The sequence below is a fragment of the Anguilla anguilla genome, chromosome 15 (assembly GCF_013347855.1).
Source record: "Anguilla anguilla isolate fAngAng1 chromosome 15, fAngAng1.pri, whole genome shotgun sequence".
Classification (NCBI taxonomy): Eukaryota; Metazoa; Chordata; class Actinopteri; order Anguilliformes; family Anguillidae; genus Anguilla; species Anguilla anguilla.
In genome coordinates this window covers 31,916,195-31,938,673 of record NC_049215.1, presented here as the reverse complement: position 1 = coordinate 31,938,673, position 22,479 = coordinate 31,916,195, and the positions used below count along the sequence as shown (strand labels likewise).

General features: G+C 50.6%; 1 protein-coding gene across 2 annotated transcripts in view; it reads left to right on the top strand.

Moving 5' to 3' along the window:
* Window positions 1-2,609: 2,609 nt before the first annotated feature.
* Window positions 2,610-22,479, top strand: part of mgat4a (alpha-1,3-mannosyl-glycoprotein 4-beta-N-acetylglucosaminyltransferase A) — a 37,917-nt gene continuing 18,047 nt past the window's right edge. Inside the window, exons 1-4 of one of the 2 annotated variants that reach the window (XM_035393299.1) lie at window positions 2,610-2,917; window positions 3,280-3,690; window positions 19,839-20,006; window positions 20,664-20,804. In XM_035393299.1, coding sequence (XP_035249190.1) covers window positions 3,597-3,690; window positions 19,839-20,006; window positions 20,664-20,804 — 403 coding nt within the window. In that variant the 5' untranslated portion in view covers window positions 2,610-2,917; window positions 3,280-3,596. Of the gene's footprint in view, window positions 2,918-2,963; window positions 3,116-3,279; window positions 3,691-19,838; window positions 20,007-20,663; window positions 20,805-22,479 lie in introns of those variants that run through there. The other variant, XM_035393300.1, reaches the window with a different exon arrangement.

Here is a 22,479-nt window from a genome sequence, read left to right as displayed (position 1 = left end):
CACATACAAACACATACATCACAGCCAATCACTATTGCACTCACACACATACAAACACATACATCACAGCCAATCACTATTGCACTCACACACATACAAACACATACATCACAGCCAATCACTATTGCACTCACACACATGCAAGCACATACATCGCACACAATCACTATTGCACTCACACACATACAGACACATACATCACAGCCAATCACTATTGCACTCACACACATACAAACACATACATCACAGCCAATCACTGTTGCACTCACACACATACAAACACATACATCACAGCCAATCACTATTGCAATCACACACATGCAAGCACATACATCACAGCCAATCACTATTGCACTCACACACATGCAAGCACATACATCACAGCCAATCACTATTGCACTCACACACATACAAACACATACATCACAGCCAATCACTATTGCACTCACACACATACAAACACATACATCACAGCCAATCACTATTGCACTCACACACATACAAACACATACATCACAGCCAATCACTATTGCACTCACACACATAGAGCAACAAAACACACTAGCACACTCACACACATACACACAATCACTAGTGGCCTCTTACACATACAGTCACACACACAGTCACTAGTGCACTTACACACATACAGTCTCACACACACACAATCACAAGTGCACTCACACACATACAGTCACACACACACACACACACACACACACACACAATCACTAGTACACACACACACATACACTATCACACTTCGACATACACCTCAGTGTGCTCACGCATGCTATGCAAACACATGCACATACACACTGCATGGAATAGCTCCTGCAACAACAGCAAAAAATGTGTGTGTACTGACCACAACTTTCACTGTAACCCACAAAGGATGAAACCAGTATTAAGGGAAATATGTACAATAAAAGAGAAATTGTTTCCTACCTGTTCCTTTGAGGATGCTGCCCACTGAGGAAGTCGCTGTAAAAGTACAGCAATAAAGTGTTAATATGGCTGTGTGCATGCATACACACATAACCTGTATATGTTTTCCGTGTCTGATGTGCTTTGAAATACTTTTGACAGTGTGTGTGTGTGTGTGTTGTGTAGCTGTGTTTAAGAATCGTTTTTCAGCTGTGTGGTGTTAGGAACTTCTAACATTCCTTGTTAGTGCTTGCTGGTGGCGTGGTGTGGCACGGTGCCACCGAGTACTGAGTCGAACACTGGGAAACAGTACAATATGCATGACGATAAATTCCAGGCTAAAGGATATCAATTAGCCCTCGCGATCAGGTGACGCTCCGTAGAGGCGGTGTCGCGCGCGGATCGTAAACTGACATGCTGTAATTGGAGCACCCCGTGGGGACTACAGGTTGGCAGGGCTGTAGGCATAGGCTACTCTAAATCGCGTCGGTTATATAAACAAAAAAGAGTCGTATATCACCACGATCATCAGCGGCACGACTGCACTGGTGTTGCGTTACAGGATTTCACTCAAAGCACCCGGTTGTTTGACCTACGATTAACTGCGTTTGCAGAAGGACCGCAGTGATGGGAATGAGATTCACGCGACCTTTCCGAGGTCACTCAAAAATGTGCATAAAATGAGTTAAGGACTCGTGTGGGCTACCTGTAGGTAATTCACGAAACTGGATTAGCGGGTAGTCGACTAACTTTTTTCAAATGCAGTATCCGGACTGTTTCCTAAACATGACTGGATCTTCGGCAAGATTAAAAACCTAATAAACAGACGAGTCATCGTGGCATATGCAGGACTGTACACCTCCGGAATAAAGCACCTGCCTCTCTAGACATCAGTGTCGTCCCATGCAACCCATAGGAATATGCTCATCACACAATGACGTCACACGAATCACGATATACATTAACTGATCCCGATTCCGGTGTTTGTGTGAGTATGGATAATTATTGGCTGTTATATAAATTAATATGAATTTTCATGTGATATATTGCAATTTGATCCATACTCCGTCGACGGAATGAGCAGCAACTGTACGTGCGCGTGTGTTCCTAAAAAACAAGCCACACATTTTTTTGTATATAAACTAGCCAACTGTATCGTCCTGGCGATTAGCCAGAACGACCGCAGTGTTACAATACGCGCGTGCGTCTTTTTGGAATGTCTGTTCTAGATTAGATACAGTGTTTCCTGATGTGAGTGTACTGTCACAGTTTCCTTTCTGATTTGCAACACAGCATAGTACCCTTTTTTGTAATTACGCAGTAAATTCTATTTACTGGGGAAGTATGTTGTTCAAGATGTTGTTCAAAGTTTTGACACAGAATGGCGCTCTTCTGGACTTATCAGACCTACCTCCCAGGAATGTGATTAGTTAGGATCACTAAAACAAGTGAAAGCGATCTCAAGTGTAACCAATATATGACATTATCTGTTTTTAACAAAATAGATTGGCTAGCCTGATATGTAAAGCACTTGTTTTTAAAAACATTAATTATTGCGGAGATCGTTGTAGTACCAGTATGCAAATTTTGGCCATTGTTGACTTGTGGTTGGTGTAGTGAGGGTTGACAGTAGCCAGTAGTATCTTTCAGTGGGCGGGATCCACGCTAAGGTTGATTGAGAGATCACTGTTTGTAAAAGGTCCATAACTGTTTCGCTGGTGGCGGATGGTATGCAGATCGAACTTGAACGGGAATAAAGACGGAACTGAAGTAACTGCTAATACGTTAATGTGACTTAACCAGTCAGGATTTATATAGTAGGCTATTATTCCAGACTTTTCTACAGTCTCACCATTCAGTGAATTCGGTCACATTTAGGCTACAATACCCGACCCAGAGACGTCGAGAGTGGCTACACTGTGGGATTTTTCGGTTTTACATTCAAAGTCATTCGCGATCCCGTACTCTCCAGCCAAGCAACTTGGACGCGGTAAGTAGCCAGCTAGCTGCGGCTCGCAGCCTCAAAATCCCGTGATTTAATCTGCTTATCCGTCGCCAGTTAAGCGGAGCGATACTGAAGAGGCGCCTGAAAGAAGTTAAAGTCTCAAGACTGGCATCTCGTGCTGTATAACGACGAGTCGCTGGGGCCGATATCCGTTTTAATGCAAACCGTGGAAAAACTCGACATGTGGGTGTGTTATGCCCCCCGAGCTTGAACTGCCTGACAGTTGGTTGACGTATTCTAGCTAGCCGCTTAATTTGACTAAACCTTTTAATTTGGTATTGGTTTTTTCCTTTGTCATCAAATCTAATTTTTTTAAAAAATACATTTTTACTGTCATTTCATTTTAGAACGCTTGCCGGCCAGCGACAACTGTTGAAGACGACGGGTGTTGCACGAAGCTCCTAAACGTAGCCTAGGCTACTTGTCCACCTATCCTTTTTCCAGATTGATTTGAATGAGTAATAGTGGCTGTGGTCATGTTTTTGCATCTCTGACGGACTGTGAGAATGCTGCGATCGGCCTCGACTCGTGATTGACCAGCGGCGGCGCGCCTGACGACGCAGTCGGGTCGGTCGGACCCCTTCCTTCCGTCCCCGCGGCACGAGGGGCTCTGAGGAAGCACATCTGCCCGGAGATCAGCGCCGTGGAAGCCTGCTGAAATGAAATGAGGCTCAGAAATGGAACTGTTGCCACCGCGATTATTTTTCTCACGTCTTTTCTCAGCTTGTCTTGGTATACTGCCTGGCAAAATGGAAAAGGTAAGCGAGCACATATAAGGGTTGGTTTATCGCTTCCAAATCGCAAGTACAGGCTGGCCTGTACAGCAGCTGGCTTGCTTTTAAATCAGACAGCACGGCGATATAAAAAAAGCAACGTATTACTAAAGCGCTGAGCCAAACGCTACATAGCTTTAACTTTACAATAATCTAGTTTGGAATGTTAGACATCGCAAACCGAGAAGGCACACGAGTGTTCGATATTGCTTGTACAAGACTGCCCACCATATCATAACCGTCATAACCGTATTCAGCAGATTAAAGCAATTACATTTTTGTTTTGCCATTTTCAAATCTACCTTATGCTGGAAACAGCGTGGCGGTGTAGTGCGGCGTTAATACATTCTTATGTGTAGTGAGAGTGACAGGCGTTTGTACAGTTTGTCGGTCTGTTGTCAACAGTGACTGGCCATCACCTCTACTGTACAGGTGATTAAAATTCGCTGTCCACAGTACTGACGTACTTGGAAGTCGTTCGAACCGGAACTCCAAAATCTCACAACCACCTTTGATCTGCGTGATGGAAAATCAGTTTTTATCTTACTATAGCAATGTAACCTGTACAGTAGACCACGCTTTAATGTACTACATTTAATACTGGCAATTATATATGTTATCTAATTATTTCCACGGGGGAAATTAATTTTAATTGAGCACCACCGCGCCGTTATAGCTTATTCCGTTTTAAGTCCATTTATAAGGAAATGCTATTGTAACTTGTTTCTGAATATCTGATTGTGCCCTGCCCATATATGAATGCCATACTTTTAATTTTGAATGTGTGTATCACAAATGTATCCTGCAAGGTGCCATGAGGTTTGCTCATATTTTGTGCAGTTTGAGTGGGGAAGCCTGTCAAAGACTCTAAAACCCACTGATTTTAGAGTCTTTGAGTAAGGTGGACTTTAGATGAACTTGGCAGCAATAGCTTGGAAACGTATCAGTTCAAATACTACTATTGTCCGTGCGCCAAGTTTGTGTTTATATAATTACAAGGATATTTTAGTGCAAAAAAAAAAAAGCAAGGTTCAACAACCGCTTTGAAATGTCTGAAGAGACGCTCGCGCACCAACGCAATATAGCTAGCTCTAGGCGCATAGTCGGGAGTCATTTACTGTGAAATAATCGCACTGCCGATTTAATGCTCCAAGATTAATGATTTAATCTAGCAACAGTGTCAATGTTTTGGTTATAGTAAGCCTTCATCAGAACAAAAAAAAGATAATGATAATTTTGTCCAGGATGTGTTGTGGCTTCTGTTGTGGGTACCATGTTGCGTACAGGTGGCACCTCAAAGCTGGTGACATCACCGGAAAGAGTGGTGACCTCCTTAGCAGGAGCTGTGTCTTCTGTCGCTCACAAGTCACGTGACACGCGAGGTCCGCGTCGAGTTTCGCGCGTGTGGACATTGAAGTAGTGCCTCTTTGTTGCGTGCAAGTCGTTGCCCTCGAATCTGGATGAAAAGGAGGCTGAGGCGTGATTATAAATGACCCGCTGAGCATTGTGAAGTGTGCGTGACCGTGATGACGGAAACTCACGGGTGTATAATCTCACTTTTTGACGCTGTAAACCTGTAAACCTGAACGGGCTGAAACTGTGATGTGAGAAGTTGACCCACCCACCTTGTGGAGATGGTAAATGGTAAATGGGACTGCATTTTATATAGCGCTTTTATGCAAAGCACAATTGATGCCTCTCATTCATCCATTCACACACACACACACTCACACACCAATGGTGAAAGGCTGCCATGCCAAGGTACCAATCAGCTCGTTGGGAGCAATTAGGGGTTAGGTGTCTTTGCTCAGGGACACGCCCAGGGCGGGGATTGAAGCGGCAACCCTCCAACTGCCAGACAACCGCCCTTACCCCCTGAGCTAAGTCGCCCCTCAGAGATGTGTTCTCTAATACAGCGAAGGTGCGTGCGTGTGCGTGTGCGTGTGCGTGTGCGTGCGTGTGTGTGTGTGTGCGTGCGTGTGCGTGCGTGTCTCTGTGCGTGCACCATATCCACAGGCAAGTCTTGGGAACGGCAGGACTGGTGTCCCTTGTGTCCTGAGCTTGTGTGGATCCCAGCCGCTTGTTTATTGGTCCTCCGTGCTTTGGACACGCTCACAGAGCCCTTTTTCATTCAGACTTCGTTTACAGTTTGATTTGAATGTGGCTGCATTCCATAGCCAACTGTGTAAATTCCTGGTGCACCGACATCACGTGTCCTTGTGCCTTTATTTGCGTCCTTGTGTGACTACATTGTTTATGTGGTTAAAATGGAAGTGGTGTTGGTCAGGAACCAGAGATCCGCTTATTGATTTAATGTCATCTTCTGGCTCTTCTGCGACTTCCACCAACAGATATTACATACCTATAAATACGGGTTTGTCTCCTCCAAGCACTGAATGAAATCCTTTTTTTTTTCCAGTGTAAATATTAGTTTTTTTTTTTTTTTTTTTTCTTATGCAAGATAAAGCACATTTGAATCAAGCTGAAGGGTCACCAGCGAACTGGTTTTCGCGCTGAATGAAAAACACCAGGGAACACCGAAGTGCCTTATCTCTCCTGGGGGATAAAAGCGTATGCATTAAAGATTTTCCAGATCCATGTATTTCATCGGATCAGACCAGGGGAATTAGGAGTGCTGGCCATTCCCGTCCGTGTTCTTCAGCGGTGGAGAAAGTGGAAAAAAACGCTCGTGCGTCCGGTGAAGCAGGAGTCCGCCAGCCGGTTGAGGGGAGATAACCTGCCCCGGCCGCCCTGATTGGACGCTGAGATGCTAACCTGCCTCGGCCGCTCTGATTGGTCGCTGAGATGCACTTCAGCCACGGCCCCCGGCTCCGCATCTTTCACACCTACGCTGGTCTCGGAGCACGCGGCTCAGAGCTCAGTCTCCAGCCTGGAGCTGCCGAATGGAATGACTCATGACTAACAGACCTGCACACACACACACACACGCACACACACACACATGTACATGCACACACTCACGAACACGCACACACTCACGCACACATGCACACACGCAGACATCCCCCCACGCACACACACACACATACACACACATACGCACACGCACACACACACACACACGCACATGTACATGCACACGTACATGCACACACTCACGAACCAGCACACACTCACGCACACATGCGCGCACACACACACGCATGCATGCACAGGCGCACGCACATATACACACGTACACACATGCGCACACACACACCGCACACGCGCACACACACTCATGCATGCACACACACGCACATGCACACACGCACACACACATACACACACACACCCCCCCCCACACACACACACACATACACAGGCACACACATTCAGGCAGGCAGATGAATGGTATCAGTGAAGGAGGCAGAGCTGAACGGTAATCCCCCTGGAGAGTGGTACCTGCGTTTCGCTGTGTGACGCTCGCGGGCGGGTGCCGCGTGGCCTCGCGGTCTGACGCGATGCCCAGTGTTTACTCTCCCGTCAATCCTGGAACTGGAAATACCATAGAGTGTACGTGACCTTTTTTTCGGGGCCTGGCCCAGAACGGTCATTGTCCGAGTTTCCGATTGTAATGTTGCAGTTACAGAACAAAAGACCGTTGCAGGTAGCAGTGCTGATTTGGCATACTTGGCTGAGCGCTAGTTTTTTTTTACCGCTATATTTTGTGTGGCGATCCTTTGGCTGTTCCATTTGGAATATTGCTGGTGTGAAACGTGATATAATTATGTTTTCTCTTCCCAGTGAGTCGATCCCGTCTTTCAGTCATCCTAAAGAGTGTCATTACGAGGGTAGTTGAAAACTAGTTATGTGGCGATTGAAAATGTGAAACGACGTTTCGTGAAAATGTTCAATCTGCCGTCTGCAGGTGTGTGGGCTAACGTGAGCTGCGTTGCGCACGCACAGGCATTTGGTGTGATAGAAGCCTCATTTGCAGCCTTAACACAGCCTGCGCCTGCCCCTGACTCATTGACTCTCAGTGGGGAGGAAGGAATACAGGAGTGCAGTACCATGTGTGGCCAGAAGGGCGTAACCCTTCCGTTCCTGGGAGAGATCGATCCCCTCTGGTCGTATCCAGGGACCGGCTCAGCTAGGCTTGCCTGGTCTTGTTTTTGAAGCTGCATGCAACACAGTCTCTGGCTGCAGATGAAAGCATTAAGAGGAGTACTGCTGTGTATATATTGTTAATGCACAATGCACTGTTCTTCAGATAAGATATCCTTTTTATTTTAAATAACATTTTTAATGTATCATTTTGGTGCTCAGTGTGGGCCTGTACATACGTGGTTATGAATGTATTTTGAAATGTCCGGTTATCTATTACTGCAACTGTGTTCATGTGCAAACGCCACTAAGCTTGCATACGAAGGAGTCCATAAAGGAACACCTTTATGTGGTGTTTAACAGGTAGTTCCACTTCTACCACTCAGGTAGAATCTCAGCACTTGAGCACACAGGTAGAAGCTGAAGCTTGAGCATGCAGGTAGAAGCTGAGTGTTTGATCGCACAGGTAGAAGCTGAACTTTGAGCACGCAGGTAGAAGCTGAGAGCTGTGTGAAGCAGCTCGGGTCTGAATCGTGGCTGCAGAAAGCCTGCAGAAAGCCGCGGGTTCGAGGGCCTGGCAGGGGTGGCACTCTGGGACGGGGGAGGCGCCAGAGGCTCTGGCCGCCTGAATGCAGTATTCTTCCCATGGGCCGCTCCTCTGTGCCTCTCTCTGTGCTGCACTGCATTCCTGGAACATCCCACTCTGTGTGTACTGCTGTGGGTCCACAGTGAAGGGCAGCTATGGAAAAGCATGGGGCTCATTTCCGGCCTGATTAAAATGGGGGGAGGGGGGAGGGGGGTGTCGGTTGGCAGATGTATTCAGACAAAGATTCTTATTCATATTGGCTACTTGCTGCGCTAGGAGTCTGATTTGAGTGCTTCTCTTTCCTGTAAACTGCTACAGCGCCGAGTAAAGTGTCGAAGTGGGCTTCTGCTTAAAATGGGGTGTGTGTGTGTGCACGTGTGTCTTTGCATGTGTCTGTGCGTCTGTGTGCGTGCGTGCGTGCATGTGTCTCTGTGTGCGCGTGTGTGTGTGTATGTGTGTGTGTGCGTGCGTGCGTGCGTGTGTGCATGTGTGCAAAACTGATGGTCCAGTCTTAAAAATGTGCTGATTGGTGCTGCAGTCCCATGACTGCGTAACTGTGCCAGTTTACACAAGCGCCTCACTTCCTGCTGAACTCAATGAGGGGATTCAGTCCCATGTCCCTGCGCTGCAGGGGAACATTTAATGGGCCCTTCTCATGACCAGCAGCCATGGAATGTGCAATACAGGCAACTTTGTCCCAATGAAAGAGCCTCGTCTCACAGCAACTCCCCCCCCGCCCCCCCCCCACCTTCCCCCCCCCCCTTTCCGGAATCCACCGCTCGGGGGAACGATGTTCCAGGTATGCGTCTGCTTCACCTGGGACCTGAGACGTTTGCCCCGCCCACGCCACGGGCCGTACGGCCTGCAGGTACTCGCCTCCCTGCTCTTCCGTCCGTCCATGTCACGCTTTTCCATCCGAACCCCAGAAAAAAAAAAAAAAATCGGAAGATTTGGGTGGACTCTAGTTTGGGGTGGATTCTGGTTTGGGTGGATTCTGGTTTGGGGTGGATTCTGGTTTGGGTGGATTCTGGTTTGGGGTGGATTCTGGTTTGGGAAGGGTTGGGCGGTTCAGGTTCTGGTTTGGGAAGGGTTGCGTGGTTCAGCTCGTCCCCTGGTTCACTCTCGCTGTACTGTCCTGTACCTCACGGGGCAGGACCTGGTGCTCCGCTCGGCCCAAAATAGACCAAGGAGAGCGGCCCGATTGTCCCCGCAGAGGGACCGGATAAGGAACAGGGAAGCGGCCATTGTTCTCCACACGTCCTTGGGAAGGAAAAAAAAACTAACTGAATAACGGCCCTTCTGCAGGACCGGCTCAGGGTTCAGAGGGAGAGAGAGAGAGAGCGGGAGAGAGAGAGAGAGAGGGACAGAGAGAGGGACAGAGAGAGAGCGGGAGAGAGAGAGACAGAGAGAGAGAGGGACAGAGAGAGCGGGAGAGAGAGAGGGAGAGAGAGGGACAGAGAACGGGAGAGAGATGGATGGAAAAAGGGCGTGAACTAGGGAAATAAATGGTAAATTCCATCTAGATATGAATAAAAAGCAAATGGAATTGAAATTGATAGAGACGGAGAGAGACAGACGGGGGAGCGAGAGGGAACGAGAGAGGGTCTGACGCAGGAGAGAGGCCCGTGAATGGACGTCCTCTGTACCGGAGTGACCCCATCTTGCTTTATTAGGTTTCGCAGTGATGTGGCTGTATTAAAGATTTTTCTGTAATTCACGTGGACACGTTTGTGCAGTCTGAATTCTGCTGGCTTCCAAGGGCACGTTTTCATAGGCAGTGTGTTTCAGCAGCTGAAGAGAGGAAGCATTTCACTGACACGCATTCAGACACACACTCGCGCACACACACGCGCGCACACACACCCACACAAAAACCCGCACACACACACAAACGCATCGCCACACACAGCACACACACAAACCCACACATGCACAGACACGCGCACACACAGCACAAACACACACGCACACAAACCCACTCAAACCCACCCACACACGCACAAATGCAAACACACACATGCACACACACACACACACACACACCTTCTTGCTGATGTTGAGCCTGTCACCTCCAGGGAATATTCTTCTTCTGTGGTGGGGTTTTGAGGAGCGAGGAGATGTTGATGGCGGCCATTTTCCCTCTGCCCCTCCCGCAGGCTGACTCTAGCCCTGTTACCGTAGCGACCCCTCAGCATCATCAAATCAAATCAAATGAAATTTTATTTGTGTAGCATATTTTACAGCAGTCGTCACAATACGCTTTACAGACAACCCTAGCCTAAACCCCCACAGGAGCAAGCCTAAGGCAACAGTGGCAAGGAACAACTCCCTGTGGCAGATGGGGAGAAACCTCGGAAGGAACCAGGCTCAAGGGGGAAACCCATCCTCCTCTGGTCGGCTCAGGGTGCCGACTGGTGACCAGCATGTCAGTCAGTTTTATAAGATTTGTGATGTGGCTCAGATGATGGGTGGGGCCGGGTGGCGGTGATGGGGAACAGCAGGTGGCGACAGATGTGGGCAGGGTGGAGGCAATGATGAAGGAGGGGCTGGGCCGCAGAGGTGGGGGAGATCATCAGAGCCCAGGGCACTGAACACAGAGTGCTTTGTGTGGCCACGCCCTTTACTCAGTGGAGATGAGCTTCTGTTCACTTGCTGTTTCATCTTTTTTTTAAATGAGGGCGTCTGAGCGCCTACTCTCACTCAGTAACGAGTTCCCCCTCCCCCCCCAAACATTGTATCACCAAACAGGGCATCGACTGAATGCCCCAGAGTGATATCACCCAAATGAACCAATCAATGGCCTGGGTCTGAATGGATTGGCACACACTGTCTCACCAACCTCCTCCCTTATTTCTGTTGTACCTCTTCTCTCTTTCTCTTTCTCACCTCTCTGTTTCTCTTACCTTTCTCTCTTTTGTTTCGCTTTCTCTCTCGCTGTCGCTCTCTTTTTCTCTCTCACCCTCTCCTGTGTGTGGAGCACCTCTCTGTTCACCGATTTTGTTTGGCAGTGCATTGTGGGATATGTTTTTTTTTTTTTTTGGTCTTGTCAGTTCTTTCACCTCTTTGATGATGAAGTGCAGTTAGGGAGGAATGAGTCCTCTCGTCTGGCCCTACTCATTCCACCAGATTCCTACTGCTGTAGTAACACAACCCTAACCCTGACCCTGACCCTGACCCTGACCCTAACCCTAACCCTAACCCTGACCCTGACCCTAACTTTCCAACCCTAACCCTGATCCTGACCCTGACCCTGACCCTAACTTTCCAACCCTAACCCTGACCCTGACCCTGACCCTGACCCTAACCCTAACCCTGACCCTGACCCTAACCCTAACCCTAACCCTAACCCTGACCCTGACCCTGACCCTGACCCTAACCCTAACCCTGACCCTGACCCTGACCCTAACCCTAACCCTAACCCTGACCCTGACCCTAACTTTCCAACCCTAACCCTGATCCTGACCCTGACCCTAACTTTCCAACCCTAACCCTGACCCTGACCCTAACCCTAACCCTAACCCTAACCCTAACCCTGACCCTGACCCTGACCCTGACCCTAACCCTAACCCTGACCCTGACCCTGACCCTAACCCTAACCCTAACCCTGACCCTGACCCTAACTTTCCAACCCTAACCCTAACCCTGATCCTGACCCTGACCCTAACTTTCCAACCCTAACTCTAAACCTTACTCTGACCCTCACCCTGTCCCTAACTCCCCAACCATAACTCTAAACCTAACTCTACACCTGAGTCTAAACCCTGACTTTAAACCTAACTCTTAGGCTGAGTCTAAACCTTTACTCTAAACCGAACTCTTAACCTGAATCTAAACGTTTAATCTAAACCTAACGCTTAGCCTGAGTCTAAACCCTAACTCAAGACCCTAACTGTAAACCTTACTCTTAACCTAAGTTTAAACCTAGCTCCAAACCCTGACTCTAAACCAAACTCCTAACCCTGAGCAGGGAATGTGAATGCAGTGGTGCGTCACTGCCTCAGCTGGCTGGTGCTCTTACCTGCAGTTTCACTGAAAGCACACTCATCAGCGCATCAACGTCTGGGGTTTAAAAAATCAATCGCTTTGATGGGAGCTTTGGAGTCCTCCCTGAGCTGTTCTGTGAGTGTGTGTGTGTGTGTGTGTGTGTGCGTGTGTGTGTGTCTGCGTGTGTGGGTATGTGTGTGGGTGGTTGAGCCTGTTCTACATCAGGCTCTGCTCTGTGTTATTATAGCCCAACGCATTCTTTGTAAAAAAAAAAAAAGAAGACCGATATCAGGAAGGTAGCATTAATGCCCACGGCAGCTTCCTGTTTAACAGGAAGTCCCCCTCCCCTGGTGTGAGGATGACATGGGGGGGCGGGGGGCAGGGGGGTCTCGGTCCTGCAGGTCAGAACAGCGGCGGGGCACAGGCCGCGTCCCCTTTAATTCCCTAAACCGCCTGTGCGGCGGGCGCTCTTATCCCGAGCGATTTGCAATGCAAACACCGGGCGCGGGGAGCCGGGATCGAAGTGCGGCGAGCAGGCCGGGGTGTGTTCCTCCGGCTCGGCTCGACACGGAGGGCGTCGCCGTCGCTAACCCCCCGCCATACGGCTCGTACGTACCCGTGCGGGCTGCCCAAACCGCCCCGGGACGGTTTGGGACAGCCCCATCAGGAGAGATCGCCCCCAAACAGTCATCTCCGTATCTGTCTGTCTGCAGCAGTATGGCCGACACCAGAAAGCTGTGCTACGGAATGGCGGTTTAACTGTATGTGCAGAGGAAAACGAGATTGCTTCGTGGTTAACAGATGTGTATGCAGATGAGTTTTCAGATTGACGCCTGCCTGTTAGGTCGTCTGGACCCTGGATAAGGGTGACACCCTTAGTGAGTCATGTTGGCATTTAAAATATTTTACCACTTGTTGATAAAAGTCCTTGATAAATGTCAATGAAGTGTTACTAACCAAACAGTGCAATCATATGGAAGAATTTTGCTCATGATATTGGTTAAAATACTCCTTTTAAAATGGTCAGCCATCTGCAGCAGTTTCGCTGGTGTCTGTGTCAGGGGTGTCCACACAGGACCGTATCCGTTTCAGCGTTTACTGCCAGCTCCTGCTTTTAATTACTTTATTGCCCCAACGAGTTAATAATTAATGCTTCAGCTGCATTCCTTGATAAGTTCAGGAATGACAGCTGAAAACCGCTCCTGTGTTCCACCCTGAACCGTCTCATTGTGGTGTAATGTACCAGTTAAAGCAGCGCTAGTGTGTTCAGGTAATTTGGCTGATTTGGCCAGTGTGATTGGCTATAATGGAGAAAGGCCTGCATGCACAGTGGCCCTGGCAGGAATGGAATTAGCCCCCCCCCCCCCCCCCGGCCTCGGCCTTCACGCTTAACGAGTCTCAGATAGACCTGTGCCACGCGTCTGGAAACCCCCGGAAGTGTGTGTATGAGCGTGTGTGTCTCTGCTGGAATGTGGAAGATGAGAGAATGCTGTGCTGTGCTGTGCTGTGCTGCGCTGTGCTGTGTGTGAGATCCTCCTCTGATTGGCTGCCGACTCCCTCGGTTCCTCTTCAGGATTCGACGGGCTCGACATTTTGGGGGCGGAAGGCGATGCCTCTCTCTGTTTGGGCCTCGCTGACGGAGGCGATGGTGGTTGGTGTCGGCGGTTGGCAGGGGCGGAGAGAGCGCCCCTCGAGCGCCTTCTGGCGGCGGCTGACGTTTCTGTCGCCGTCGGAGGCGGAGAACCGGCGGTGTGCCCCGCCCCCTGAGCCTGTCACTGACCCCGCCCCCTCAGCGTCCTGATCCCGCCCCCTGCTTATCTGAGTGAGAAGGGTGGATGGATGGATGGATGGATGGATGGATAACAGGATTAGAAGGATGTGCTGGAGATGAGCTGATAATCCAGTTAGAAGGCCTGAGGCCAGCCACGTTACCCTGAGGGGGTCCACCAGGGGGCGACAGACTTGGGGAGGGGGGGGGGTCTGTGGCTTGGGACCAGCTGGACTAAAGCCTCGACTTGTAAACCCCACAAATGAGGTGAAACCTTCATGGTTTATTGGTCAGTGGCTCATCGATTTGAACCAATCATAACTTTGCTGAGTGCCGAGTCCCGTGATTGGTGCAGACAGAGCGGTGGTTTACTTCATCTCTTGGCTCTGCCCGTTCCGGGGTTCAGAAAGCCTCACTCGAAGGGTTTGGTTGTGGTTGTGGTGTAACTCACCGGGTCAGAACCGTGAGGCGACTCGAGCCAGCTCTACTGTGGAAATGTACCGTAATGTGCCCTGGAGCTCGGTAGAACCCAAATGGACCGCACCGCACCCTTCCCTCGAGCGGTAACCTTCCACCCCAGCGCTGTGGAGCGGCCCAGCGTGACCGTGAGACTCCGCCCGCCGGGCCTGCTGAGCTCTCCGCTCTTTTCCCACGAGTCCATTTCCCGAAAACGGCGGCAGACGCTGCGTGGCTCCAGGAGAGGGATGGGGGTTGGGGGTTTTGGGGGGGTGGGGGGGCATGTGTCTCCGCTCGGGGGGTGTGAGTGGAGGTCGAGGGTGAGGGAACAGAGGGGTTTTAAAAGGAGAGTAACCCTTTACGCGCTTGTGTAATTTTAAAGGGTTAGTGGTGTACTGTGCAGCCCCAGGCTTGGAGCGGCTCAGTGTCCATGGGCTCGGGGCTACAGAGCCCAGCGGTGTTTCAAATGTGTGTAAATGTTTTTGGAGGGTATTTTTGTGTTTTTCTAAAAGTACATTTTGCTGTATTTTTTCCCCATCCTGGATGTTGACGTGCAGTCTAATTCCTGTGCAGAGTACCCCATGACCAGTGACCCCCCCTTTCTAAGACATAGTGTCACATACACACCCCCCCCCCGGCCAGTCAGTCACAGTGTAGCAGTTCATTCCCCTGGACAAGCAGCCCCTGTATGCAGTATGGGGGGGGCTGCGTTTTATTTTTATTTTGTTTGTACACCTCATAAGAGACTGTTTCAGAAATGCTGACCCCCCCCCCCCACCCCCCCCCTCCCTGCGCTTTGGGTGCATACGGCCCCTCTGTGTAACTCTGTTCAGTGTGGGCCAGATTTTAGGGGAAGGTGAAGGGGCAGAGGGGGGTTGGAGTTTGGGAGTCGAGGGGGCGGGGGACACTTTCCTGCAGCTCGTCTCTGAATACCCCCCCCCCCACCCCCCCCGGGCTGTTTCAGCACCTTGCTCTAAACGCTCCCCTGGGATTCTCCTGCTGCAGCGCTGTGTGGATGCTGTTTGTTTCTCTGCCCCTGCTGCTGTGTTCTGCAGATTCTGTGCTGCGTTTCAGACCTTCTCTGGGTGGGTTTTCCTCCTCCACCTCCGAATGAGTTAATGAATGAAGGCAGTTTTCATTCATTCATTCATTCATTCATTCATTCATTCATTCATTCATTCATTCATTCATTCATTCAGTCAGTCAGTCAGTCAGTCAGTCAGTCAGTCAGTCAGTCAGTCAGTCAGTCAGTCAGTCAGTCAGTCAGTCAGTCAGTCAGTCAGTCTGCGTTTCACAAGAGTCCACCGCAACTCCAGTTACAGCCTGTGTGTTCTGTCTGTATCAACTCACTCGTGTGTGTGTGTGTGTGCCCATTTGTATATGCAAGTGTGCGTGTGTGTGTGTGTATATGTGGGTGTGTGTGTGTGTGTGAGTGTGTTCGTGTGTATATGTGGGTGTGTGTGTGTGTGTGAGTGTGTGTGTGTGTGTGTGAGAGTGTATTTGTGTACAGGACTGCGTGGGTGTGGAGCAGACTGAGCAGATGTGTGAGTGTGTTTGTGTGTATATGTGTGTGTGTGTGTGTGTGTGTGTGTGAGAGAGTGTGTTTGTGAGAGTGTGTTTGTGTGCGTACAGGATTGCGTGGGTGTGGAGCAGACTGAGCGGATTGCGGTATTTGTGGAGTCTAAATAAAACGTCAGCACTTGTTTGTGGAGTGTATCAGGAGAGCGTGAGAGCGCGCGCACTCTACTGCTCTGCGTGATTCACCCTTTCACACACCGTCACACCGTCCCCCCCCCCCCCCCGTTCCCCCCCCGCGGGCTCCTTACGGGGACAGTGTGAGTGGCAGCGTGCTGTTTGCTGATCCCTTCTGTGCACAGCCGGCCCCACGCACGCCCTGCCCCGACTTTATCAAAGAGACTTCAGGCTGTCGTATTTCCCCCGCCCTGCGCCCTGGTCCTGGGGAGCCGCTGGGTCTGCTGCTCTGCGTTGTCGCTTCGTTAATCTGTGGAAGTGGCTGATTGTAGTTGAGTTTTTTTTGTTTTTGTTGAGTTAAAGCAGTTAATTCAGGCAAAATCTTAAGGAACTCCAGGACCAGGGTTAGGGGACCCCATTGGACCCTGCGGCTCTCCAGGACCAGGGTCGGCTGCACTGGTCTCGCTGGGTGACCTGTTTGGGCTCGCTGACCCACGGTTAGATGCTGAGTGACTGGTGCTCAGCTGTGTTTGACAGAACACGAGTCACAGATGGACCCATGGGTTTGATTGACAGGCCCGGGGGCGTCGCTCAGCGCGCGGCTCGGCGGAGACCAGCGGCTGGTCTGGCGGGCTCGGTCGGGTGGGGCCCGCGTGCTCATGTGAGCGCTGGGGTGAGGGTCGCGGGGGGCCTGGGTGGGCTCTTGCTCGTCCGCTCCGTAGGAACAGACTGTTCCATTTCCAGGAAGCTGGGAAAAAAATAAAATGAGCGGAAAGAGAGAGGAAAGGAAAGGTTGATGGATATCGCAGGCGAAAGGCTGCAGTCACGTCCTGCAGTCCCCCCCCCCCCCCCGGGGGACCCGATCACGCGAGCTTTAAAGGCTGAGGCAGCAGGCGCTCCGCACCTTCCTGCAGGCGATCGACCTGCGTGCGGCAAGGGAGGGGTGCGGAGAGAGAGAGAGGATCTGGAGCAGAGGTCCTGTGGAGCTGAGCTGACCGGAGGAGACCCTCCCTGAGTCCCAGAAAACTCTGCTCTGACCATCCGGTCCCGCCCCCGCCCCACCCCACCCCCCTCGCCTCTGATCGTTGCCGCACCCCTCTGTGTGTGTGTGTGTGTGTGTGTGTGTGTGTGTGTGTCACGCAGCTGCACTGAGCCGCCGCCGCTGCCAAAAGCCCACATGAAAGGCTGGCCTGGAGCAGATCTGTGGGCGAGCTTGAGAACATCCAAGTGCTGAAGGCCGCCCTGCTGTAACAATGCAGCCGCATTCCTGCAGTCCGTCCAGCGCGGCCGCGGAGAGACGTGGGGGCGGACAGACGGACGAATGGCTGTCTGCGCCCCTCTGTCTCCACCCCCCCCCCCGCCCCCCCTCTGTTCCTGGGTTGCACAGCCTGTGGGCCGCTGCTCTGGGAGAGACAGACGGAGGGGGAGGCAGATTTAAAGCCTAAATGCAGCTGCGCTAAGGGTGCCCTTAACCGACAGATGGGTGCCTCCCATCTCCAACAACAGCGATCACGGCCTCCTGGTGCTGGGAATAAAGGTGCTTGTTGGAGGGTGTGAAGTACATCGGGGGGGGGTCAGGGGTCAGGGGTCAGGGTCCCCCCGCTCGTGTTAGCCTGGAGGGAACACAAGGCCACTGTTTGATGGTTCCACGTTCTTTTGCTCTCGTCTGGTATCGTGCAGGCATGTCCTCAAACTGTCAGTCCGAGAGTTTAGATGCTGGTTTTGGACAACAGCGTGCTCTGGCACCTTATTAGAGGTACTGTTAGAGCATGAACACACACATACATACACACACACACACACACACACACACACACATACACACACACACGCACACACACACACACACACACACACAGACCCTCAAGGCCTTTTTCTGTGGCAGGGCTTCATGCTGGCGTGTAGACCGGTTAGGAGGGAATGCACAGAGAACAGACACACACCCACACACCGCACACAGGAAATGATGATGACTGCGCAGTCTTGACTGGAAACCAAGGTGGAATTTACCTGCGTTACCAGGCCCCTTGTAGTGGGACAAAGAAACCCCATCCCCGCCTTGCTTCTGGTCCAGGGGAGAGCTTTACCGGGAAATGGATGCTGAACCACAGCCGGTGCGAGAACTGGGGAGGCGGGGCTTCCCTTTCTTCCTGCTTAAAAAAAAGGAAAAGAAAATTTCTATTCTTCTACTGAAACTGTTTGTAGAACTGAACAACCCTCTGGCTTGATTTAAAACAGCCGGAAGATAAGTAGAGATTCTAGATGAGATTTAAAAGAATCGATTGTATCTGCAGAGAGTAGAGCAGCCCTGGGGGGGTGCGGTGGGGTTGGGGGGTGATGCTATTACAATATGATGGTGCCCCCAGCCTCTCCTCTCTCTAGGCTGGTTGTGGGATGATTGTGTTGCTCTGTTTGGCAATAGGACCGTTCTCCCTGTACTACGACAGACAAGTCGATGGAATCCAACCCATGACAACCCACTGGCTAAATCAATAAGATGCAACACAATACAGGCTACAGGTCAAATCCATAAAGCCCAAGAGGCACAGTTTGCAGAGTGTATTCTAATGCTTCTCCATCAGCATGCCGTCCTCTTCCTCATCGTCTTCATCCTCCTCCTCACTTTTACCTTGTGTACTTGGTGCACCGGAGTCTTCCTCCCTCACCTCTCCTGAGATGGTCCCGGTCAGTCAGTTTAGTTTCCGTGGTGACAGAGTGGTGAGGTTGACCCCGCCCCCCGCATGTCTGTCCTGCCTGGCCCCTCCAATCCCAGCTGTTTCAGTGCAGGCTGCGCAGGCTGTGTCCCAGGATGCACTCTGGAAGGCTCGAAGGTTCCTTTCGTGGGATTTTGTGAGAGCGTGTTCCACCAGGGATACTCAAATATGGCCCTCAAGATCAGCAGTGCTGCTGGTTTTCTCTTCTGCCTGACAGTCCGTAGTCCAGTACTTACTGGCGCTGGTTGGCCAGAGGTTACACGCATATAGCATTATCACAGTGAACATTTTGATAACATTTATTGACATGATTCTAAAGGTCATTTATTGTTGGCATCTGTGTGTCTTGCAGTGGAACTGATAGCATTAGCTTTGCCATGTCTCTCTGCAGTAAAGTTGATAGCATTAGCATCTCTGTCGAGGAGCTGTTAGCATTAGCGTCTCTGCGTCTCTCTGCTGAGGAGCTGATAGTATTAGCCTCTCTGTGTCTCTCAACAGAGTAGCTGATAGCACTAGCGTCTCTGTGTCTCTCTGCAGAGGAGCTGATAGCATTAGCGTCTCTGTATCTCTCTGCAGAGGAGCTGATAATATTAGCATCACTGTGTCTCTGCAGAGGAGCTGTTAGCATTAGCGTCTCTGTGTCTCTCTGCAGAGGAACTAATAGCATTAGCATCACTGTGTCTCTCTGCTGAGGAGCTGATAGCATTAGCGTCTCTGTGTCTCTGTGCAGAGGAGCTGATAGCATTAGCGTCTCTGTGTCTCTCTGCAGAGGAACTAATAGCATTAGCATCACTGTGTCTCTGTGCAGAGGAGCTGATAGCATTAGCGTCTCTGTGTCTCTCTGCAGAGGAGCTGATAGCATTAGCGTCTCTGTGTCTCTCTGCAGAGGAGCTGATAGCGTACCAGCGGGAGTTCCATGCCCTGAGAGAGCGCCTCCGTGTGGCGGAGCACAGGACACTGCAGCGCTCTACCGAGCTCAACAGCATCCTGGAGCAGTTCAGACGCGCCATCGCTGAGACCAACGGGAGCAAGGATGCCCTCACAAACTTCTCCCGTGAGTACGGAGCAGGTGCACGGACACACACACGCAATCACGCGCACGTGCACACACACACACACGTACATGTGCGTGTACATATGCCCACACACACACCCATTATGCGTGTACACACACACACACACACACACACACACACAAATTTGCACATGCGTGCAGATGCACATACAAGTGTGCTCATGCACACACTCATGTGGACCAGTGTTGGTGCAATGTCATGCGTGCAACTGTGCAGAATCGGCATGCTCCTCCGCCACCCTCATATACACACACACACACACACACACACGCACTGTGCTCCACATACTGGGTCTACACTGTGGGGGGAAAAAAGCAGCACAGGTTCAATCCCCAGGATTGACCGCTACACCACATTGGCTGTCCTGTACGGTTGTTATAATGCTGTATTGGACTCCATTGATTGGTCCTGTAAGGTTGTTGTAGTGCTGTATTGGTTTGCATTGATTGGTCCAGTAAGGTTGTTAGACTGCTGTATTGGTCTACAATGATTGGTCCTCTAAGGTTGTTCTAATACTGTATTGGTCTACATTGATTGGTCCTCTAAGGTTGTTATAGTGCTGTATTGGACTCCATTTATTGGTCCTGTAAGGTTGTTGTAGTGCATTGATTGGTTGTTATGATATTTGCCCACAGATGAGACTCAGAAGCTGTTGAAGGAACTGGTCCACAGGAAGCCGCTCCAGGTGCCAAATATCTACTACCACATGCCCCACCTGCTGAACCGGGAGGAGAGCCTGCGGCCAGCCGTGCAGGTGGGGCTGGGCAGGACCGGAGGTGAGCAGTCCGCCCCCCCCCCCAAAACGCGCTCGCACCAGACCTTCCAGAACCTTCCACTCTAGGACACACAGAGACCCACGATGGCTGACAGGAACTCAAGGGTCAGAGCGTTTCCGATGGGATTCACGCAAAGGCTGCCAGATTCGTAGGTGTAGGTTTTGAGAAACACCCTCTCTGTAAAGTCCTGTCCTCAGGCAAGGCTTAGGGCTCGAACCTTGTTCAAGGTCACTGGCCAACTCCGACATCATATGTGGTACCCTGTGGTTACAGTCCTGGATTCTCCAGAGATCAAGTCACTCCTGAGATTCTTTAGAGCCTCCTGAAACTCCGCTCCGTGGTCTTTTCTGAAACTCTGCTCCATAGTCTGTACAGAAACCTTGAAGCAAAAATAACCCATTATGATTCATCTTATGAAAATGAATTTAAGGGCATGACTAAGCACTGTACTGTGGCAATTGGCATTCAGTAATGAATTCTAGCTCCAGAAGCTTTGCTTACTACCTGGGCCATTCAAGTGGGTAATTCACCCTGATAATGAATTTTGTACCTCCAGAAATGAGCTGGCCCGTCAAATCAGCAAATCTATGAATTAGCTCAGCTAAAGTAACCCAGGAGGGGGGTATGCTGAATCTGCATGGTCCACACCTTTATCGCTCAGCGCTCTGCCTGGCTCTCATGAAGGGGAAAGAAAGAATTTAAGATATGGAATGTGGAACATGGAATGTGCTCATGATGTTGCCATGCCTCCCAGCTCTATAACAGCAGGAGACGAGGTCATGGCCCAAAACACTGAACATGAATACAGCTCAGCTGCGGTTCCCCCTCATAGCTGCACGCTTCTACTTCCTCCTTTCTGAAAGCTAGGCCCAGAATTCCTCAAATGTTATCCCAGGATTCCTCAGTGGTGCTCCCAGAATTATTCAAAGCTGATCCCAGAATTTCTTAAAGAGCTGGGCCCAGAATTCCTCAATGGTGATCCCAGAATTCCTCAAATCTTATTTCAGGATTCCTCAATGGTGATCCCAGAATTCCTCTAATGTGCTCCCAGAATTCCTCAGAGCCTATCCCGGAATTTCAAAAAAGCTGGGCCCAGAATTCCTAAACAATGATCCCAGAATTCCTCCATGGTGGTCCCAGGCATGGCATGTTGGCTATGGTCACCGTCCCATGACAAGTACTGGGTCAGGGGAGCTTGACTTCCTTTCACCGCACCTGAGACAGTCTGCTTGGCCCCCCCCCCCCCCCCCCCCGGTCTTTGTCTCCTTCCGAACTGCATTACGGGGGATCAGGTTCCTCTCCAAGGATGAAGGATGGAGGTGACTCCAGTACAATGTCAGACCAGCACAATGGCTTCTGTGGCTTCACATCGCATCAAAGGGCCCGTGACAATGGCATGGCTGATGGGCAGGTCTCCAGAGGGACAAAAAACAGGAACGAGCACGTATGAGCACACCGCGTCTCCGTGGCTCTCCAGACGTACTGGTGTGCTGGCCTGTATCCGTTACCCGTATCTGTTATCGCCGTAATTCTGTTATTGTGCTGCGTTTTTAACAGGTGGAGGGGGAGCCACCCTTTTGTCGTATTGTTTCGCCTTGCTCCTACGCTTGGAGGACCCCAGTTCCCAGGCTGCCACGGCTCACAGCAGTTTGATGCGGTATTCATACCTGCAGCT